Source organism: Scyliorhinus canicula, chromosome 3 (assembly GCF_902713615.1).
Source record: "Scyliorhinus canicula chromosome 3, sScyCan1.1, whole genome shotgun sequence".
Lineage (NCBI taxonomy): Eukaryota > Metazoa > Chordata > Chondrichthyes > Carcharhiniformes > Scyliorhinidae > Scyliorhinus > Scyliorhinus canicula.
The window spans coordinates 157,223,692-157,244,862 of NC_052148.1; the positions used below are offsets into that span (position 1 = coordinate 157,223,692).

At 47.2% G+C, this 21,171-nt stretch overlaps 1 protein-coding gene and 1 long non-coding RNA gene across 3 annotated transcripts in view; one reads left to right on the forward strand and one right to left on the reverse strand.

Annotated features, from left to right (window-relative positions):
- haspin (histone H3 associated protein kinase) overlaps positions 1–6,761 on the reverse strand; it is a 79,572-nt gene extending 72,811 nt beyond the window's left edge. The window contains exon 1 of the mRNA XM_038791549.1: positions 6,519–6,761. Coding sequence (XP_038647477.1) covers positions 6,519–6,724 — 206 coding nt within the window. The 5' untranslated portion in view covers positions 6,725–6,761. The remainder of the gene's footprint in view (positions 1–6,518) is intronic.
- A 137-nt stretch (positions 6,762–6,898) lies between these two features.
- The window catches only part of LOC119963045, a 53,809-nt gene continuing 39,536 nt past the window's right edge, over positions 6,899–21,171 (forward strand). Inside the window, exons 1-2 of one of the 2 annotated variants that reach the window (XR_005460018.1) lie at positions 6,899–7,013; positions 16,601–16,722. This is a non-coding gene — a long non-coding RNA (uncharacterized LOC119963045). Of the gene's footprint in view, positions 7,014–15,673; positions 16,723–21,171 lie in introns of those variants that run through there. The other variant, XR_005460017.1, reaches the window with a different exon arrangement.

Sequence of the window (21,171 nt, forward strand, 5' to 3'; positions counted from 1 at the left end):
TGATACCGGGTTGCTGCTGAAATGGCCAGGAAGGAGCTGGAGTATGCAGGGGGGGCCGGGGTGGGGGTTTGTCACCGCGGGGAACGGGCCGAGTGGGGGGGCGCTGGCCTGGGGCGGGCAGAGGATGGGTCATGGCTAGTCGGCAGAGAGCACTCTGATCCGGCTGATAACTTGGAATGTGAGGGGGCTGAATGGGCCGATCAAACGGGCCCAGGTGCTTACGCACCTGAAGGGGCTGAAGGCGGACGTGGCTATGCTCCAGGAGATGCACCTGAAGGTGGCGGATCAGGTTAGACTGAGGAAGGGATGGGTAGGCCAAGTGTTTCATTCGGGGCTGGATGCAAAAAATCGGGGGGTGGCGATCCAGGTGAGAAAAAGGGTGTCATTTGAGGCGTCAAAGGTGGTGGCTCACAGTGGCGGGAGGTATGTGATGGTGAGCGGCAAGTTGCAAGGGGAGCGGGTGGTGCTGGTGAATGTCTATGCCCCAAACTGGGACGATGCGGGTTTTATGCGGCGCATGTTGGGCCGCATTCCGGATCTGGAGACAGGGGGCCTGCTACTGGGGGGTGACTTTAACACGGTGCTGGATCCCCCATTGGATCAATCCATGTCCAGGACGGGCAGGAGGCCCGCGGCGGCTAAGGTGTTGAGGGGGTTTATGGACCAGATGGGAGGGGTGGATCCTTGGAGGTTCGCGAGGCTGAGGGCCAGGGAGTATTCATTTTTCTCCCACGTGCATAAAGCATATTCCCGGATCAATTTTTTGGTTCTGAGCAGCGGGCTGATTTCGAGGGTGGAGGATGAGGATGCCGAGTATTCGGCCATAGTCATTTTGGATCATGCCCCGCACTGGGTGGACCTTGGGTTGGGGGAGGAGAGGGACCAGCGCCCGCTCTGGCGCCTGGAGGTGTGGCGGGTTCGGGGGTGTATCAAGAGGTACTTAGAGGCCAATGATAATGAGGAGGTCCAAGTAGGGACGGTTGGGAGGCATGGAAGGCGGTGATTAGAGGGGAGTTTATTTCCATCCGACCCCATAGGGAGAGGGGAGAGCAAAGAGAGAGGGGGAGGTTGGTGGGGGAGATGGTGAGGGTGGACAGGAGATACGCGGATGCTTCGGAGGAGGGATTGCTGAGGGAGCAGCCTAATCTTCAGGCCAAGTTCGATTTACTGACCACCAGAAAGGCGGACGCTCAGTGGAGGAAGGCACAGGGAGCGGTGTACGAATATGGGGAGAAGGCGAGTAGGATGTTGGCGCATCAGCTCCATATGCGGGATGCGGCCAGGGAGATTGGTGGAGTGAAGGATAGGGGAGGAAATGTGGTGTGAAGGGGGGTGGACATTAATGGGGTCTTCAGGAATTTTTATGGGGAATTGTACCGGTCCGAACCCCCGGTGGGGGGGGAGCGCTTTTTGGACAGGTTGAGATTCCGAAGGTGGAGGAGGGGCAGCTGGAGGAGCTGGGGGCGCCGATTGAGCTGGAGGAGCTGCTTACTGGGATAGGCAGCATGCAGTTCTGAATGTTATAATGATGCCGGCGGTAGAAGGGGAGGCGGAGATAGTGGTAGCATTAGACGCGGAGAAGGCCTTTGATAGGGTTGAGTGGGGGTACCTGTGGGAGGTGCTGGAAAGGTTTGGGTTCGGGGAAGGGTTTGTCAGTTGGGTGAGGCTGTTATATGAGACCCCGATGGCGAGTGTGGCCACGAACAGGAGGAGATCGGAGTACTTTCGGTTGTACCGGGGACGAGACAGGGGTGTCCCCTGTCCCCCTTGCTCTTTGCGTTTGAGCCCCTGGCCATGGCGTTGAGGGAGTCGAGGAAGTGGAGGGGTCTGGTGCGGGGTGGGGAGGAGCACCGAGTGTCACTTTACGCAGATGACTTGTTGCTATATGTGGCGGACCCAATGGGGGGAATTCCGGAGGTGATGAAGATTCTGAGGGAATTTGGGGGCTTTTCAGGGTACAAGCTCAACCTGGGTAAGAGTGAGTTGTTCGTCGTGCACCCGGGGGATCAGGAGGAGGGGATTGGTAGGCTCCCACTGAAAAGGGCAGGGAGGAGCTTTAGGTACCTGGGAGTCCAGGTGGCTAGGAGCTGGGGGGCCCTACACAAACTTAACCTCACTAGGCTGGTGGAGCAAATGGAGGAGGAGTTTAAAAGATGGGACATGTTGCCGCTGTCGCTGGCAGGCAGGGTGCAGTCAGTCAAGATGATGGTGCTCCCGAGGGTTTTGTTCCTGTTCCAGTGCCTCCCCATCCTTATCCCAAAGGCCTTTTTTAGGAGGGTCAACAGGAGTATTACGGGATTTGTATGGGCGCATGGGACTCCGAGGGTGAGAAGGGTGTTTTTGGAGCGGGGCAGGGATATGGGGGGGGGGGGGGGGGGGGGGGGCCTGGCGCTGCCCAACCTCTGTGGGTACTATTGGGCTGCCAACGCAGCGATGGTGCGGAAGTGGGTAATGGACAGGGAAGGGGGCAGCATGGAAGAGGATGTAGATGGCATCCTGTGTGAACATGAGCCTGGAGGTGCTGTTAACGGCGCCGTTGCCGCTCCCTCCAACGAGGTATACCACGAGCCTGGTGGTGGCGGCTACCCTCAAAATCTGGAGGCAATGGAGACGGCATGGGGTGGGGGGGGGGGGGGGGGGGGGGCTCGATGGAGTCCCCGATATGGGGGAACACCGGTTCGTTCCAGGGAACATCGATGGCGGGTTTCTTGGCTGGCACAGGGTAGGTATTAAGAGGTTGAGGGACCTGTTTGTGGGTGGGAGGTTTGCGAGCCTGGGTGAGTTAGAGGGAAGCTTGGGCTCCCCCTGGGGAACATGTTTAGGTACATGCAGGTTAGGGCGTTTGCCAGGCGGCAGGTGGAGGGGTTCCCTCTGCTGCCCCCAAATGGGGTATGGGACAGGGTGCTCTCAGGGGTTTTGGGTTGGAGGGCGGGAGGATTTCGGACGTGTACTACGTAATGCAGGAGGTAGATGAGGCCCTCGGTGGAGGAGCTGAAGGGTAAATCGGAAGAGGAGCTGGGTGAGGAGGGGACGTGGGCAGATGCCCTGGAAAGAGTGAATTCCTCCTCTTCTTGTGCGAGGCTTAGCCTCATACAGTTCAAGGTGCTACATAGGCTCACATGACCGGGACGAGGATGAGTAGGTTTTTCGGGAGCGACAACAGGTGTGCTAGGTGCTCGGGGAGCCCAGAGAACCATGCCCATATGTTCTGGGCATGCCCAGCGCTAGGGGAATTTTGGAAGGGGGTAGCTAGGACGGTGTCGAGGGTGGTAGGATCCAGGGTCAAGCCAGGCTGGGGACTCGCAATTAGTGGAGCCAGGAGTGCAGGAGGTGAAAGAGGCCGGAGTTCTGGCGTTGCGTCCCTAGTAGCCCAGCGGAGGATTCTTCTTCAGTGGCAGGATGCGAGGCCCACAAGCGTGGAGGCCCGGATCAACGATATGGCGGGGTTCATCAAATTGGAGAGGGTGAAAATTTGCCCTGAGGGGATCAGTACAGGGGTTCTTTAGGCGGTGGCAGCCTTTCCTTGACTTCCTGGCAGAACGGTAGGAAAATAGGCCGGCAGCAGCAGCAATCGGGGGTGGGGGGGGGAATGGATGTGTACGTGTTTATTGAATATGCCGGGTGCTTATCTATTTCTTCTTTTTGTAGTTACTTTGGGGGGGGGGGGGGGGGGGGGGTGGTTGGTTTTGGGGATTATTGTGTTTTTCTCATTTTTGTTGTTAATACTGTTTTCTTGTTGATATTTTCTGTTTTTGATATTTTGTGAAAATCTCAATAAAAATTATTTTAAAAAATAAAAAGAGTTGTCCACATTGCTGTGGGTGTGGGGTCATGTTTAGATCACGCCAGGGAAGGACAACAGTATGTTTCCAGTCCAATAAGATAGAACGGCGAGGGTTCTGACACCGGCCTGGAGAAAATTGGTTAAAAACCTTCCTCCAGTCCAAAAAACACATTAGCCACTACTCCCTTGTTTTATGTCACTCAACCATGTCATATCCATGTTGCCATTGCCCTTTTATTCCATGAGCTATAACTTTGCTCACAACTCTGTTTGCAGCACTGTACCAAATACCCTTTGGAAGTCCCTGTACATCACATCAACAGTATTACCCTAATAAACCTCTCTTCTGATACACCTGATACAGGGCTGTTTAGCACAGGGCCAAATCACTGGCTTTAAAAGCAGACCTAGCAGGCCAGCAGCACGGTTCGATTCCCGTAACAGCCTCCCCGAACAGGCGCCGGAATGTGGCGGCTCGGGGAGTTTCACAGTAACTTCATTTGAAGCCTACTCGTGACAATAAGCGATTTTCATTTCATTTCATTGCACCTCCAACACGTTAGTTAAACATGATTTGCCCTTACTAGGTCCCTGCTGGCTTTCCTTAATAAACCCCAATTTGGCTAAGTGACTATTAATTTTCCCACTACCAAAGTTAAACTGACTGGCTTGTGGTTATTGGGCTTCTATTTACTCAATTTTTTGAACAATTCTCCAGTCCTTTGGCACTACCCCGAGACTAAGGAAGGTTGCAAAATTATGACCAGTGCCTCTGCCATTTCAATTCTCACCTCCCTCGGTATCCTTGGATGCACTTCATTCAGTCCTGGTGCCTTATCAACTTTACATATAGATAACCTATCCAATACCACCTCCTTATAAATTTTAAATTATCTTAGTGTGCTAATTTCCTCCTCTTTCAGTGACTCGAGTAGAATAATCTATCTTGGTAAAGATAGCTGCAAAGTATTAATTTAATAACTCAAGTGTAAAATACCTTTTTGGCCCTTACTTGGACTTCCTTCGTTTACCACCCTTCTACTATTAAATGCTGACAGAAAATTTTGGGATTACTTTTTATGTTAGCTTCATACTCGCCCTTTTCTTTATCTGTTTTCTCACTTCCACTCTGTTCTTTCGATATTCAACCTGGTTCTCCACTATATTATCCACCTGACGTTTGTCATAAGCAAGCATTTTGTCCTTCACCTTAATCTCTATATTTGTCATCCAGGAAACTCTGGGATTATTTGCCCTGCCTTCTTGGTAATATACCTTGGCTGTGCCGAACTACCCCTTTGTTAAAATATAATCCATTGTTCAGGTACTTCTTGACCTGTCAACCATTGATTCCAAATTTACCGGGTCCAGATTCATTCTTATCCCACTGACACTGGCTGTCCCACAGCTAATTATTCTTATCCTGGAATGTTTGTTTATTTTTTTCCATGCCCAAACCAAACTTGATGATACCATGATTAGTCCGCCAAATATAAACAGGAACTGCTGGCAAAACTCAGCAGGTCTAGCAACATAATAAAAATCTTTATTGGTATCACAAGTAGGCTTACATTAACACTGCAATGAAGTTACTGTGAAAATCCCTAGTTGCCACACTCGGGCTACACGGAGGGAGAATTTAAAATGTCCAAAACACCCAACAAGCACATCTTTCGGGACTAGTGGTAGGAAACTGGAGCACCCGGAGGAAACTCACGCAGACACGGAGAAAACGTGCAGACTCCGCAGACAGTGGCTCACACCAGGAATGGAACCCGGGTCCCAGGTGCTGTGAAGCAACAGTGCTAACCACTGTGCTACATGCCACCCTCCCCATTAACAATAATAATAATCCTTATTAGTGGAAATCCACACATACACGGAGAGAACGTGCAGACTCCACACAGACAGCGACCCAAGCCGGGAATCAAACCCGGGTCCCTGGAACTGCGCTACCTTGCCGTCCATTTGTGGCGAGTTAATGTTTTGATAGCACATGTTCCAAGAATCTAAAAAGCCCTCTCTTGTGCACCATCGTGCCAGCCAGAATTCATCCGCTTAAGTGTCGAATTTCTAAACTCATCTGTGGGTGACACTAGGAGTAATCCAGAGATAGATAGTTTTGAGATGCTGCTTGCGATTTCCTACCTAGTTCCCTAAATTCTGGCTGTGGGGTCACATGGGGCCTCACGGTAGCATGGTGGTTAGCATCAATGCTTCACAGCTCCAGGGTCCCAGGTTCGATTCCCGGCTGGGTCACTGTCTGTGTGGAGTCTGCACGTCCTCCCCGTGTGTGCGTGGGTTTCCTCCGGGTGCTCCGGTTTCCTCCCACAGTCCAAAGATGTGCGGGTTAGGTGGATTGGCCATGCTAAATTGCCCATAGTGTAAGGTTAATGGGGGGATTGTTGGGTTACGGGTATACGGGTTACGTGGGTTTAAGTAGGGTGATCATTGCTCGGCACAACACCGAGGGCTGAAGGGCCTGTTCTGTGCTGTACTGTTCTATGTTCTATGACTGTGTGTGCCCATGCAGTTTGTGTGTGTGTGTGTATACCACCACCTCTGGATGTTCACTCCCCCTCCCGCTCTGCAGCTCAGTGACATCTTGAGGGTAAGACAACCGTCATTCTGCAGCCGTCGAAATACCTAAATATTTCCCTGACTATGCAACCACCCATCACTATTGCAGGCTCCATAACAATATTGGTTGTTCTCAATGAAATACCAATGGCACCTTTTCTTGTTGTTGAAGGACGGGTTGCTGCTGTCCGTGCTCTGGGAACGGCTGCTGCTATTGATGGAGTCCGAGGAGGAGAACAGATGCTCTCTGTCCGCACCCGGACTCAGCCACTTAGCAATCTTCACCGTCCGCTCCCTGTATTTCCCGTACGTCCGCACCAAGGCCAGGCGGCGCCGGCCGCCGCTCCGTTTGCTCATCATCCCGTGCGGAACATGGCACCGGCCCCCCTCCCCCAGCGACCGGTAAACCCCCGCGGCCAATCACATTCCCGCCTCGCAGTTTGAATTTCTCTGCCCCTGATTGGACAGCGGGCACCTCGTGCTGATTGGCTCCCGTATCCGGAAGTGCGTCATTGCGCAGCGTGCTACGAGGTGATTGGAGGAGCCCCGTGGATGTGTGGATGTGAGTGAGTGATGATGTGGAGATGCAGACGCTGGACTGGGGTGAGCACAGTAAGAAGCCTTACAACACCACGTTAAAGTCCAACAGGTTTGTTTCAAGCACGAGCTTTCGGAGCACTGCTCCTTCCTCAGGTAAATGTCAGTGTCTATATGCGCAATCATCCTGGAGATCCTCTCCACTTTGAGCCGGCAGTTTGCGGTGTCGATGGTAGCCATGATGTGGAGATTCTGGCGTTGGACTGGGGTGAGTACAGTAAGACGTCTTACAACACCAGGTTAAAGTCCAACAGGTTTGTTTCAAACACGAGCTTTTGGAGCACTGCTCCTTCCTCAGGTGAATCTGAGGCAGAAGCAGTGCTCCAAAAGCTCGTGTTTGAAACAAACCTGTTGGACTTTAACCCGGTGTTGTAAGACTTATTAGTGTGAGTGAGTGAGTGAGTGCGTGCATCTGAAAGGGCAAATGGTACAAATACACTCAGCAGGCCGGCAGCTGTAGATGGGTAGGGTTGGGTTTCCACTGTAACTTTGCTTTTCTTTTGGCCATATCTGGAAATGGGGTGATTTAAATATTCCATTTAAATTGATTCCATCTACACCTCCCGCTGCCGGGGGAAAGCAGGCAGCATAATCAAGGATCCCTCCCACCCGGCTTACTCACTTTTCCAACTTCTTCCATCGGGCAGGAGATTCAGAAGTCTGAGAACACGGACGAACAGACTCAAAAACAGCTTCCCCACTGTTACCAGACTCCTAAATGACCCTTTTATGGACTGTCCTCATTAACACTACACCCTGTCTGCTTCATCCGATGCCAATGCTTATGTAGTTACATTGTATATCTTGTGTTGCCCTATTATGTATTCTCATGTATTTTCTTGAATTCTGTTCAATTCCCTTTTCTTCCCATGTACTGAATGATCTGTTGAGCTGCTTGCAGAAAAATACTTTTCACTGTACCTCGGTACACGTGACAATAAACAAATCCAATCCAATCCAATTCGGGGTGGTTTGTGCCACAGGAGCGTCCGGACCTGGGGAGGAATACAACTCTGTCCAAATCGTGCATCTATTTTGAGATACGATAGCCCTGTTTTGTCATTGGCATCAGATATTTTTTGTTATCCTGGATCAGCCATCCCTAATTGCCCTTGATTTGGATTTGTTTATTGTCCCGTGTACTGAGGTGCAGTGAAAAGTATTTTTCTGCCATCAGCTCAACAGATCATTAAGTACTTGAAAAGAAAATACATAATTGTGCATCTTGTGTTGCCCTCTGTAACTACATAAACACCGGCATTGGGTGAAGCATAAAAGGGCGTAGTGTTAATCAGGTCCATAAGACACAGGAGCAGAATTAGGCCAACGGCCCCTCGAGTCTGATATGCCATTCAATCATGGCTAATATTTTTCTCATTCCCATTCTCCTGCCTTCTCCCCATAACCCCTGATCCCCTTATTAATCAAGAACCTATCTATCTCTGTCTTAAATACACTCTGTGATTTGGCTTCCACAGCCTTCTGCAGCAAAGTGTTCCACAGATTCACCACTCTCTGGCTTAATAGATTCCTCCTCATCTCTGTTTTAAAGGATCGTCCCTTTAGTCTGAGATGGTGTCCTCTGGTTCTAGTTTTTCCTACAAGTGGAAACATCCTCTCCACGTTCACTCTTAACAGTGGGGAAAAAGCTGTTTTTGAGTCTATTCGTGCGTGTTCTCAGACTTTTGTATCTCCTGCCCGTGAAGGTGGCGATGAGCTGTCTCTTTGACCCACTGCAATCCATGTGATGTAGATCAGTATTTTTCAAACTTTTTCTTCCTGGGGACCACTTTTACCAACTGGCTAACCTTCGGGACCCACACCAGCTGACCTTTGTGATAAGAACATAAGAACTAGGAACAGGAGTAGGCCATCTGGCCCCTCGAGCCTGCTCCGCCATTCAATTAGATCATGGCTGATCTTTTGTGGACTCCGCTCCACTTTCCGGCCCGAACACCATAACCCTTAATCCCTTTATTCTTCAAAAAACTATCTATCTTTACCTTAAAAGCATGGAATGAAGGAGCCTCAACTGCTTCACTGGGCAAGGAATTCCATAGATTCACAACCCTTTGGGTGAAGAAGTTCCTCCTAAACTCAGTCCTAAATCTACTTCCCCTTATTTTGAGGCTATGTCCCCTAGTTCTGCTGTCACCCGCCAGTGGAAACAACCTGCCCACATCTATCCTATCTATTCCCTTCATAATTTTAAATGTTTCTATAAGATCCCCCCTCATCCTTCTAAATTCCAACGAGTACAGTCCCAGTCTACTCAACCTATCCTCATAATCCAACCCCTTCAGCTCTGGGATTAACCTAGTGAATCTCCTCTGCACACCCTCCAGTACCAGTACGTCCTTTCTCAAGTAAGGAGACCAAAACTGAACACAATACTCCAGGTGTGGCCGCACTAACACCTTATACAATTGCAACATAACCTCCCTAGTCTTGAACTCCATCCCTCTAGCAATGAAGGACAAAATTCCATTTGCCTTCTTAATCACCTGTTGCACTTGTAAACCAACCTTCTGTGACTCATGCACTAGCACACCCAAGTCTCTGAACAGCGGCATGCTTTAATATTTTATCGTTTATATAATAATCCCGTTTGCTGTTATTCCTACCAAAATGGATAACCTCACATTTGTCAACATTGTATTCCATCTGCCAGACCCTAGCCCATTCACTTAACCTATCCAAATCCCTCTGCAGACTTCCAGTATCCTCTGCACTTTTCGCTTTACCACTCATCTTAGTGTCATCTGCAAACTTGGACACATTGCCCTTGGTCCCCAACTCCAAATCATCTATGTAAATTGTGAACAATTGTGGGCCCAACACGGATCCCTGAGGGACACCACTAGCTACTGATTGCCAACCAGAGAAACACCCAATGCCAACCAGAGAAACACCCAATTATCCCAACTCTTTGCTTTCTATTAATTAACCAATCCTCTATCCATGCTACTACTTTACCCTTAATGCCATGCATCTTTATCTTATGCAGCAACCTTTTGTGTGGCACCTTGTCAAAGGCTTTCTGGAAATCCAGATATGCCACATCCATCGGCTCCCCGTTATCTACTGCACTGGTAATGTCCTCAAAAAATTCCACTAAATTAGTTAGGCATGACCTGCCCTTTACGAACCCATGCTGCGTCTGCCCAATGGGACAATTTCTATCCAGATGCCTCGCAATTTCTTCCTTGATGATAGATTCCAGCATCTTCCCTACTACCGAAGTTAAGCTCACTGGCCTATAATTTCCTCCTTTCTGCCTACCTCCTTTTTTAAACAGTGGCGTCACGTTTGCTAATTTCCAATCCACCGGGACCACCCCAGAGTCTAGTGAATTTCGGTAAATTATCACTAGTGCATCTGCAATTTCCCTAGCCATCTCTTTTAGCACTCTGGGATGCATTCCATCAGAGCCAGGAGACTTGTCTACCTTTACCCCCATTAGCTTGCCCATCACTCCCTCCTTAGTGATAACAATCCTCTCAAGGTCCTCACCTGTCATAGCCTCATTTCTATCAGTTGCTAGCATGTTATTTGTGTCTTCCACTGTGAAGACCGACCCAAAAAACCTGTTCAGTTCCTCAGCCATTTCCTCATTTCCCATTATTAAAACTCCCTTCTCATCCTCTAAAGGACCAATATTTACCTTAGCCACTCTTTTTTTGTCTTATATATTTGTAAAAACTTTTACTGTCTGTTTTTATATTCTGAGCAAGTTTACTCTCATACTCTATCTTACTCTTTATAGCTTTTTTAGTAGCTTTCTGTTGCCCCCTAAAGATTTCCCAGTCCTCTAATCTCCCAGCAATCTTTGCCACTTTATATGCTTTTTCCTTCAATTTGATACCCTCCCTTATTTCCTTAGATATCCACGGTCGATTTTCCCTCTTTCTTCCGTCCTTCCTTTTTGTTGGTATAAACCTTTGCTGAGCACTGTGAAAAATCGCTTGGAAGGTTCTCCACTGTTCCTCAACTGTTCCACCATAAAGTCTTAGCTTCCAGTCTACCTTAGCTAGTTCTTCTCTCATCCCCTTGTAATCTCCTTTGTTTAAACACAAAACACTAGTATTTGATTTTACTTTCTCACCCTCCATCTGTATTTTAAATTCCACCATATTGTGATCGCTCCTTCCGAGAGGATCCCTAACTATGAGATCATGAATCAATCCTGTCTCATTACACAGGACAAGATGTAGGACCGCTTGTTCCCTCGTAGGTTCCATTACATACTGTTCTAGGAAACTATCGCGGATACATTCTATAAACTCCTCAAGGTTGCCTTGACCGACCTGGTTAAACCAATCGACATGTAGATTAAATCCCCCATGATAACTGCTGTACCATTTCTACATGCATCAGTTATTTCTTTGTTTATTGCCTGCCCCACCATATCGTTACTATTTGGTGGCCGATAGACTACTCCTATCAGTGACTTTTTCGCCTTACTATTCCTGATTTCCACCCAAATGGATTCAACCTTATCCTCCATAGCACCGATGTCATCCCTTACTATTGCCCGGATGTCATCCTTAAATAACAGAGCAACACCACCTCCCTTACCATCCACTCTGTGCTTCCGAATAGTTTGATACCCTCGGATATTTAACTCCCAGTCGTGACCATCCTTTAACCATGTTTCAGTAATGGCCACTAAATCATAGTCATTTACGATGATTTGTGCCATCAACTCATTTACTTTATTCCGAATACTACGAGCATTCAGGTAAAGTACACTTGTGTTGGTTTTTTTTACCTCTGTTTTGAATCTTAACATCTCCAGTTTTATTCCTTTTGTTATTACTGGGCCTATTCACCGAGCTCCCCTCAGTCACTGTACCTTGTACTGTCGCCCTTTTAGATTTTTGACTATGTCTTCTCTGCCTTGCACTTTTCCCCTTACTTCCTTTTGCTTCTGTCCCTGTTTTACTACCTTCCAACTTCCTGCATCAGTTCCCATCCCCCTGCCACATTAGTTTAAACCCTCCCCAACAGCTCTAGAAAACACCCCCCCAGGACATCGGTTCCAGTCCTCCCCAGGTGCAGACCGTCCGGTTTGTACTGGTCCCACCTCCCCCAGAACCGGTCCCAATGCCCCAGGAATTTGAATCCCTCCCTCTTGCACCATCTCTCGAGCCACGCATTCATCCTATCTATCCTGACATTCCTACTCTGACTAGCTCGTGGCACTGGTAGCAATCCTGAGATTACTACCTTTGAGGTCCTACTTTTTAGTTTAACTCCTAACTCCCTGAATTCCGTTTGTAGGACCTCATCCTGTTTTTTACCTATATCGTTGGTGCCTATGTGCACCACGACAGCTGGCTGTTCACCCTCCCCCCCCCCCCCCCCCCCCCCCAGAATGTCCTTCAGCCGCTCCGAGACAACCCTTGCACCAGGGAGGCAACATACCATCCTGGAGCCTCGATTGCGTCCACAGAACCGCCTGTCTATTCCCCTTCCGATCGTGTCCCCTATCACTATAGCCCTGCCATTTTTCTTCCTGCCCTGCTGTGCAGCAGAGCCAGCCATGGTGCCATGAACCTGGCTGCTGCCTTCCCCTGGTGAGCCATCTCCCTCAACAGTATCCAAAGCGGTATATCTGTTTTGCAGGGAGATGACCACAGGGCCTTCCTACTCTTACTCTTTCTTTTGGTCACCCATTTTCTATCTCCCTCAGTAACCTTCACCTGCGGTGTGACCAACTCGCTAAACGTGCTATCCACGACCTCCTCAGCATCGCGGATGCTCCAAAGTGAGTCCATCCGCAGCTCCAGAGCCGTCAAGCGGTCTAACAAGAGCTGCAACTGAACACACTTCTTGCACGTGAAGGAGGGACAGTGGACGTGTCCTTGAGCTCCCACATCGCACATGAGGAGCATGACACGGGTCTGGGATCTCCTGCCATGTCTTAAACCCTTGGTAAACTTAAACAACTAGAATTTCAAAATAAAAATAAATAAATTAGACAATGAAAAGAAAAAGAGAGACTACTTATCAGTAACTTACAAGGGTTAAAAAGCACCTCCTCACACTCTGCACCGAATTACCTCACTGCAAAAAAATTACCAAGTTTCAATCCCCACTCTGGATGAGTCTCACTCCGGATGTATCTCCTGGAAAAGTGCTAGCTTTCCATGGGTCACAAGAAATGCTGGCCTCCTTCATGATACACGCCATGTTCGCTTTCAATGCGAAAGCGGAACCTGCTTGGTCCTTACAATCTCAGTTGAATCAGATTCAAAGGAGGAGAGGACAATGCACATATCAGGTGCAGATTTCAGCCAGTTCCTTTGTGCCACCTTCACCTTTATGAAAATGGAGAATCCAACCTCGCACATGTAGGTCGCCATGAAGGACAATAGCAACAAAATGCATGATGTACTCACCACTGGATAGTCTGGTGATGCTATGCCAGAATGCTGGCAGCCTCATGGGCTTTTAACCTGTTTTTAATGTGATATTACAGGTCAGCTACAGCAGCGTAGTCTTTTAATTTGAAATCAACTCCATGTTAATAACTGACTCTGGGGTCTCAACCACAAAAGGATTTTTTTTACTCACCACTTCTCGTTCAAACTCTGAAACTTTTCCTTTTGTTTGCATATAACACATATGGCTTTGCATTTATATTTACTTTGGCACAATTGCCAAAAATATACCTCAACAAATCTTTATACTGCTCTGTGCAGCTCTCCCCAGATTCTGTTGTGAGATCCTGTCCAATACGTAAATGTTTATTTGTGTCTCTGGTCGTCTCTTACTTTTAAGAAAACCATTCACAGAATCTTCACAGTTCACTTCCCTTGCTTGCCAGCAGATGGAAAATGGAAGCAACACTGCTCTGTGATTTGGCGCCAAAAGTACGTACCTGGAAGGAGTGTTCTGGAAAATACAGAATGTGTCATTTGAAACATAGAGGTCTGCCAATATCTGGTCTGGGAGAGTGCAGGGAAAGATCCCACAAGAGGTTGGTGGCAGCTGAAAAGAGCTGAAACTGTGGCCAGCTCTTTTGTCAAAAATGCAGTCAATTTCAGTCTGTCAGAATTGTTATTACAACCTGCAGCAGGAGAAGGGGAAAAAGAAAAAAGAGAGTTAGCATAGATTTCTTTGTGCTGTTGAAATATTGTAATGGACTGCCCCTTTAAGCCCCGTAGTCCATTCCCTATCGGAGGTCCCGATCTCTCCCGCCAAAAATCACTAAGCGCGGGCTTCCCTCGCTCCTCCCCCTCCCCCCACGCGCGAGGCAGAAACAGAGAGCAGCAGAACGCGAAGCAAGAACAGCTGACGGCCCGGGGGAGCTCCGCTCCCCCCAAGGAGGTGGAAGGCTCAAAGAAACGGCAGCAAGAATGAGGAGGATGAGAAGGAAGATGTTTGTTAGTGGACTCAGCTGGGAAACAAGTAAGAAAGATTTAAGGGACTGCTTTTCTGGAGGTGGAGAGAGTGTAGACTGCTTAATTAAAATGGATCCTGAAAGAGTAGACAGGGTATTGAATGGGGAGCACAAACTTGATGGGAGAGTTATTGATCCCAAGAAAGCTCAGGCTATGAAGGGCAAGGTTGAAATAAAATTGGCACAACCTAAGGAAGTGTAACACCAGCAGCAATGGGGAGGACAGAGGACAGAACACAGAGAACAGAGAAAACAGAGAAACAGCAACAGGAGAGAAGGGGAGGAGAACTACAAGAGAGAGAGAGTTTGAAGGTCCCTACAACAAACCAGCAGCATCCAGAATCACTAATCGTTTTTCCTTTCTGTAAAGAAAGTGTTTGCAACTTATAAAAAAAAAAGTATAATAATAATAAAATAACTTAACCTGAAAAAGTGGTTATTAGCTTACTTCACTTCCTTAATAACGCAGGACCCAGAACATCGATGCTATTAAGGGGTAAGTAGGTAAAATTCTTCGGTGAAGGTATGGGTTATACTGGGGAATAACTTGGAAATATAGTTTGACCTGAATAGCACCCACAGAAGCCTGCATTGGAGTCAGGGAGTGAGAATCCCTGTTCACCATTTGGAATATCGGCCCTTTTTGGTATAGGGGGAATTCTAAGACAGAGTGGTGGATTTACAAAAACAGGAGCTTGATATCAAGTGTGCATGCAGGGCGCATGAATTGCTCTCTGCTGCTGCTTCTGGCTGGAAGACTACACACAGCCTCATTGATTTCCGTTTAAAAGGTAGCATTGGCCGCCATTCTCAATTTAAAAGCTGGTAGCGGCTGTTCATAGAATCCCTACAGTGCAGAATGAGGCCATTCAGCTCATCGAATTTGCACTGATCCTCTGAGCATCCTACCTAGGGCCACTCCCCCACCCTATCCCCTTAATACCACCTAACCTTTTGCCATTAAGGGGCAAAGTAAGCATAGTCAAGCCACCTAACCTGCATATCTTTTGACTGTGTGAGGTGTTATGGGTCATGGTTTAAAAACACCAAAGTGTATTATGGTGTTCACCTAACCTATAACTTTTGTTTGAATTTGGCAAGTATGAGCACAAGAGCCTTCACTTGAGATGTGATTCAACAGTCCCTGGGCACTTGCATCAAAACAAGCTTTATTCTAAGAACTTAGTTAACATTTATATAAACACACAGCAAGAATTTTATCAATTACAAACATAAAGATACCCCACAGTTACAGTAATCTATGTATAACACTTAATGAATTCCCCCATAACTGTTCCAATTCAAAAACAAAATCCCATAAACCAAAAAACCCTTTTCAAGGGCATGGCCCAGCACTCTGCAATCTCACTTGAATAAGACTTGCTTTCCCTGAGATTCTGACCCTGTCTCACCAGCAGGTTTGAGCTCTTCCGGAAAGAAAACTATATCTTTCAAGTTACCAAAACAGCAGGCAGCTTTAATCAATAGATTTTTACTAGAATAAATATTTAAAACAAAATTAGAGAGAGACAGGCCAAAGCACTTCTTTCTCTTGTCTGAGTCCATACCAATCAAATATGAATGCAAAACCAAAAAACAGCTTACAGAGCCACTGCCCAGCTCCACCCACACAATGACATTACTAAAGCCACGTGATAAGACAAAAACCTTTCTTAAACGGACACTCCCATAACGAAACCGCAGCACCTGGAGGAAACCCACGCAAACATGGGGAGAAAGTGCAAACTCCACACAGCCACCCAAGGTCAGAATCAGCCCCAGATCCCTGGCACTGTGAGGCAGCAGTGCAAATCACTGTGCTGCCCTTTTTATTGCACCTAATCCAACATTCAAATATACATTGAAAGTCAGCAACAAACTGCAAACTAACTTTTAAAAATGGAACTGTAACTAAATATCTCTCAAACAATGAATGAATGCTGTGCATTAAATGTTCCCCAGGATAAATCTGATTGTCTCTCAGGTAAGAAAGGAGATGTATCATATTTTCATATGGATGATCTTTGGCCAGCACGGTAGCACAGTAGTTAGCACAGTTGCTTCACAGCTCCAGGGTCCCAGGTTTGATCCCTGGCTTGGGTTTCTGTGCGGAGTCTGCATATTGTCCCTGTGCCTGCGTGGGTTTCTTCCGGGTGCTCCAGTTTATCCCACAGTCCAAAGATGTGCATGTTCGGTGGATTTTCTATACTAAATTGCCCGTGGTGTTCGAGGACTGAGATGAGGAAGAACGTCTCTCAGAGAGTTGTGAACTTGTGGAATTCTCTACGGCAGAAAACTGTTGGGGCCAGGTCGTTGGATATATTCAAGAGGGAGCTGGACATGGTCCTTGCAGGTAAGGGATTAAGCAGTATGGAGATAAAGCGGGAATGGAATTCTGAATTTGCATGTTCATATTGAATGGTGGTGCAAGCTCGAAGGACTGAATAGCCTACTCCTGCACCTACTTACTATGTTTTTCCATCGTGCTTACTTCAAAATGAGTTTTATTGATTCTGCTTTCAATTTCTTCCATTCATCTATAAATAAAGACTTCATTGGTACTGACATTGTTTTGCAACTTTAGCAACTGTTGAAGCATCACCCAATGTGTCGTTTGTTTGGCTTTTGTGACCTGCTCTTTTTCTGGCTGCCCCTGCTGTAAATAAAGAAAACAGAGCCGGTGTCGCCTCTGTGAGCAATTCTTTGTTGTTTAGCGTTTGATACTTTCTTCTTCTTCCATCATGATATTTGTGCTCAGTTGACAATAAAACGTGTGTTGAGGTGCACAGCTGTGGGGCAACGCAACAGGGTAAAAGCCTCTGCATCTTGGGGTGGTGTGAGATCCAATTACACGTTGCAAATGGGGGCAATGCCGCAGAGGGTCTGAGCTGACATGATGAACTATACCCTACTATACTTGTACACCTATGACTGTGGCCAAATTCCCCGCCAACTCGATTTTCAAATTTGCTGATGACACCATAGCAGTGGGTCGGATTTCAAACAATGACAAGACAGAGTATAGGAATGAGATAGAGAATCTGGTGAACTGGTGTGATGACAATAATCTCTCCCTCAATGTCAACAAAACAAAGGAGATTGTCTCAGGAAGCGTAGTGGAGAACATGCCCCTGTCTATATCAAAGGGAGCAAAGTTGAAAGGGTTGAGAGCTTCAAGTTCTGAGGTGTCCAGATCACTAACAACCTGTCCTGGTCCCCCCATGCCGAAACTATAGTTAGGAAAGCCCACCAACGGCTACTTTCTCAGAAGACTCAGGAAATTTGGCATGTCACCTACGACTCACCAACTTCACGCACCCGGGACATACTCTCCTCCACCTTCCGTCAGGAAAAAGATACCAAGTTTGAGGTCACGTACCAACCAACTCAAGAACAGCTTCTTCCCTACTGCCATCAGACTTTTGAATGGACCTACCTCGTATTAAGTTGATCTTTTGTCTACATCTTGCTATATCTGTAACATTATATTCTGCACTCTCTCCTTCCTTCCTCATGTATGGTATGCATTGTTTGTACAGCATGCAAGAAACAATACTTTTCACTGTATACTAATACATGTGACAATAATAAATCAAATCAAAATGAACAGTGATTGAAGGGGCTGCTCTCTTTAACCTCAGTCTCCAACTAAACATCAGCTCCGCAGCATGCCTTCACCAAGAGTGAATGAATACTACTCAATAATAGCACTCTTCCAGTTACCACCCCTTTAGGACTTTACCGCAGTTCACATTTACCTGACTGACAGAGACCTTGAAATTGGCACCAGATTTGGTGCTTCTCCCGCGTTCGGGAACATCGCAGGAACGGCATGACTATTCACTCCACAACTCTCCTGACAACCACTCGCTGGTCAAGACCTGCACTTTGGAAAAACTCTGGTGTAGATGCAACATGGTGCTGTTAGAGGGAAATTCCAGGATTTTGACACAGCAACGGCAATATATTTGCACGTCAGGATGGTGAATGGTTTAGAGGGCAAGTTCCAGGAGGTGCTGTTTCCATGTTTCTGCTGTCCTTGTCTTTTTTTTTAGGTGGTAGTGGGCATGGTTTTGGAAGATGCTGTCTAAGGAGATTTAGTGAGTTCCTGCACTGCATTTGTAGACAGTTCACACTGCTACTACTGTTCATCGGTGGTGGAGGGAATGAATATTTGTACCGCAGGATTCCTAGCCATTGTCCTGCTCTTGTAGCTATGATATTAATATGGCTAGTTCAGTTTCTGCTCAATGGTAATCCCCAGGATGTTGATGGTGGAGGATATGGCAATGCCATTAAATATCAAGGTTAGATTCTCTCTTTTTAGAGATGGTCATTGCCTGGCACTTGAGTGGTGTGAATGTTACTTGCTACTTGCCAGCCCAAGCTGTTTCAAAGGCACTCTCATAATTATTAAGGGGAGAAGATGGATGAAATGCCCTCTTTCCTGAATCAGAATTTATCAGTCAGGTAAATGGTGTCCTCCCAGCCTGGATTAACCGCTTCCCTGTCCATTATGGTGCATCATTTGTGGACCGAAGTCTTCAACTAATAAAGGATGACTGATTCATCCATGAACACTTGAAGCAAGTTTATTTTTGGAATTGAGCTTTATTTTATATTTTCAAAGTGTGAGGTCACTACATTGCAGGAAAGTTCTGCTAATTCCAACCCCTGCCCTCAACTAGACTGAAGCACCCAGACCTGGAGGGAATGCAAATATGGCATAGATTCATCGGTATCCAGCGTAACATGTGCTTTCACCTGTTTTGTCATTGGAGTACAACAAGCATTAGCCCCGCATTGTCTGCATTAGGATAAGTTGCTCTGAAGCAGGTTTACTTGCTTGGGATTTCTTGGGAAAATTCAACATCTAATCAGTTTGGCTTCTAAAAGTGTTGTCATTGTTCGGGCTGTGGTTGGAAAGATTGTAGTTTTTTTTTAAAATGACCCTTATTTTTTGCAAAAATATAGGGCCCAATTTTTCCACCGCTTTGCGCTCGGCACTGATCCAAGCAGGCCGGGTACATCATGGGATAGGCCCAAATTGGACTTCGCGCCATGTGTGAAACCTTGCGCATGTCACCTGACCTGCAGTGCCTAGGGTGATCTAGATCACGCTCTCGCTGGGTGTGATCCAGATAATTATAATGAAACAAGCATTTAAATATGCACAGCCTACTTGAGGCCACATTCTCATGGCGTCCAGTAGTCACCGGCCGCTCCAGCAAAGCCTCACCCTGGGTTTGGGGGGGGGGGGGGGGTGTAATTAGTACTGGTCTCCACAAGGCAAGACTAGTGGTGATGGCCCTCCGGGGTTCTTGTAGGCCATTAGAGCCCTGGGGTGCTTGAGGGCAGGGCAGTACCCTGGCACTTGGGTACTCTGTTAGTGTCAACCTGGCATTACCAGGGTGCCTGGTTGACACTGCTGCCAGGTTGGCACTGCAAGGGTAGGGCCTGAGGGAGACCATGTCCATGAAAGGTGGAGTGAAGAAGGGGTATAAAGGGGCATCAAAGATTGGGGGAAGTTAAGGGGGTCCTGAAAGGGGGGGGGGGGGGGGGGGGGGTTGACCCTCAACAACCCCATAGTGGGGTGTGGGTGGGAGGGCCGTCAGCGATCCCATAGTGGGGCGTCATTACTTGGGGGGAGGGGATAATGTCGATGTATGCAGGGGAATAATGTATGCATTATCCATGGGTGGGGAGTGGGGAACCCTCAAGCTCACTTTGAGACTGAGGCACCCTTTCAAAATGGAGCCTCGATCTCTGAGGAGCTGGTCTCGCCGGCGAGTTCAGCTCCCCCTGTTGAAAAAAATTCTAAGCGTGGGCTAGACCGGGGATAAATACCCCCAAAAAATGACAAGTGTGGGTGAATCCAGGTCTGAATCTCACCCAAAAAAACAGCAGGAAACACCCCGCCAAACTCCTCCAAAATGATACCCACATTTCTTGGGTGAATCACAACCAATGGGATATTCATTATATCTCTGTACGACACATTACAAAAATATTTCAAATTGTTATTGCATCTCCCGCGGTTACGATGCACTCTGAGGAACCTCAATTCCGTAATGAGAACATTTCATACATTTCAATATTTCGTTACAGTACAATTCTTTTCAAACTATACATATTGGTCATGTTGCATTCTGCGGTGCTTCAGTACAGTTACATCCGGTCAGAATTAAGCACAAAGTCCAAGGGGTTTAACATGTTCATCCCTGAATCACAATTTATCATTAGGATCAAAAATGTGGAAGTCTGGTGAAAATCTGTTCTGCACCCAACTTGAACTAGCCACATCTTTGTCAAACATGATGCAGAATTTATGGACGAGGATTCCTTGAAAATCAAGAGGTAGAAAGGAGGGAGGAACTTAAAACAATCTCAATCATTTGGGATAAGGTATTAGGAAAACTATGAGAACAAAGACTGATACATCTCCTGGGACCTGATAGTCTGCATCCTATCGGCCAAAATAAGTGGCTGCAGAGATACATGCATTGGTTGTGATCTTCCAAAATTCCCGAGATTCCGGAAAGGTCCCAGTGGATAGGAAAATTGCAAATATGACTCCTCTATTCAAGAAAGGAGGGAAACCAAAATTAGAAAACAATAGGTCAGTTAGCCCAACATCTGTCATGGGGAAAATGGTAAAATCTATTATTAAGGAGGTAATAGTGGGACTTCCGGTGGCGGCTATGAAGGAGTAAGTTGCACATTTGGTGGCTCCTGCTCTGGTCAGACTTTTGGACCTTTCCCCCCGATTTTTTTACTGGTCTTGATTTGGAAAACCGATGAT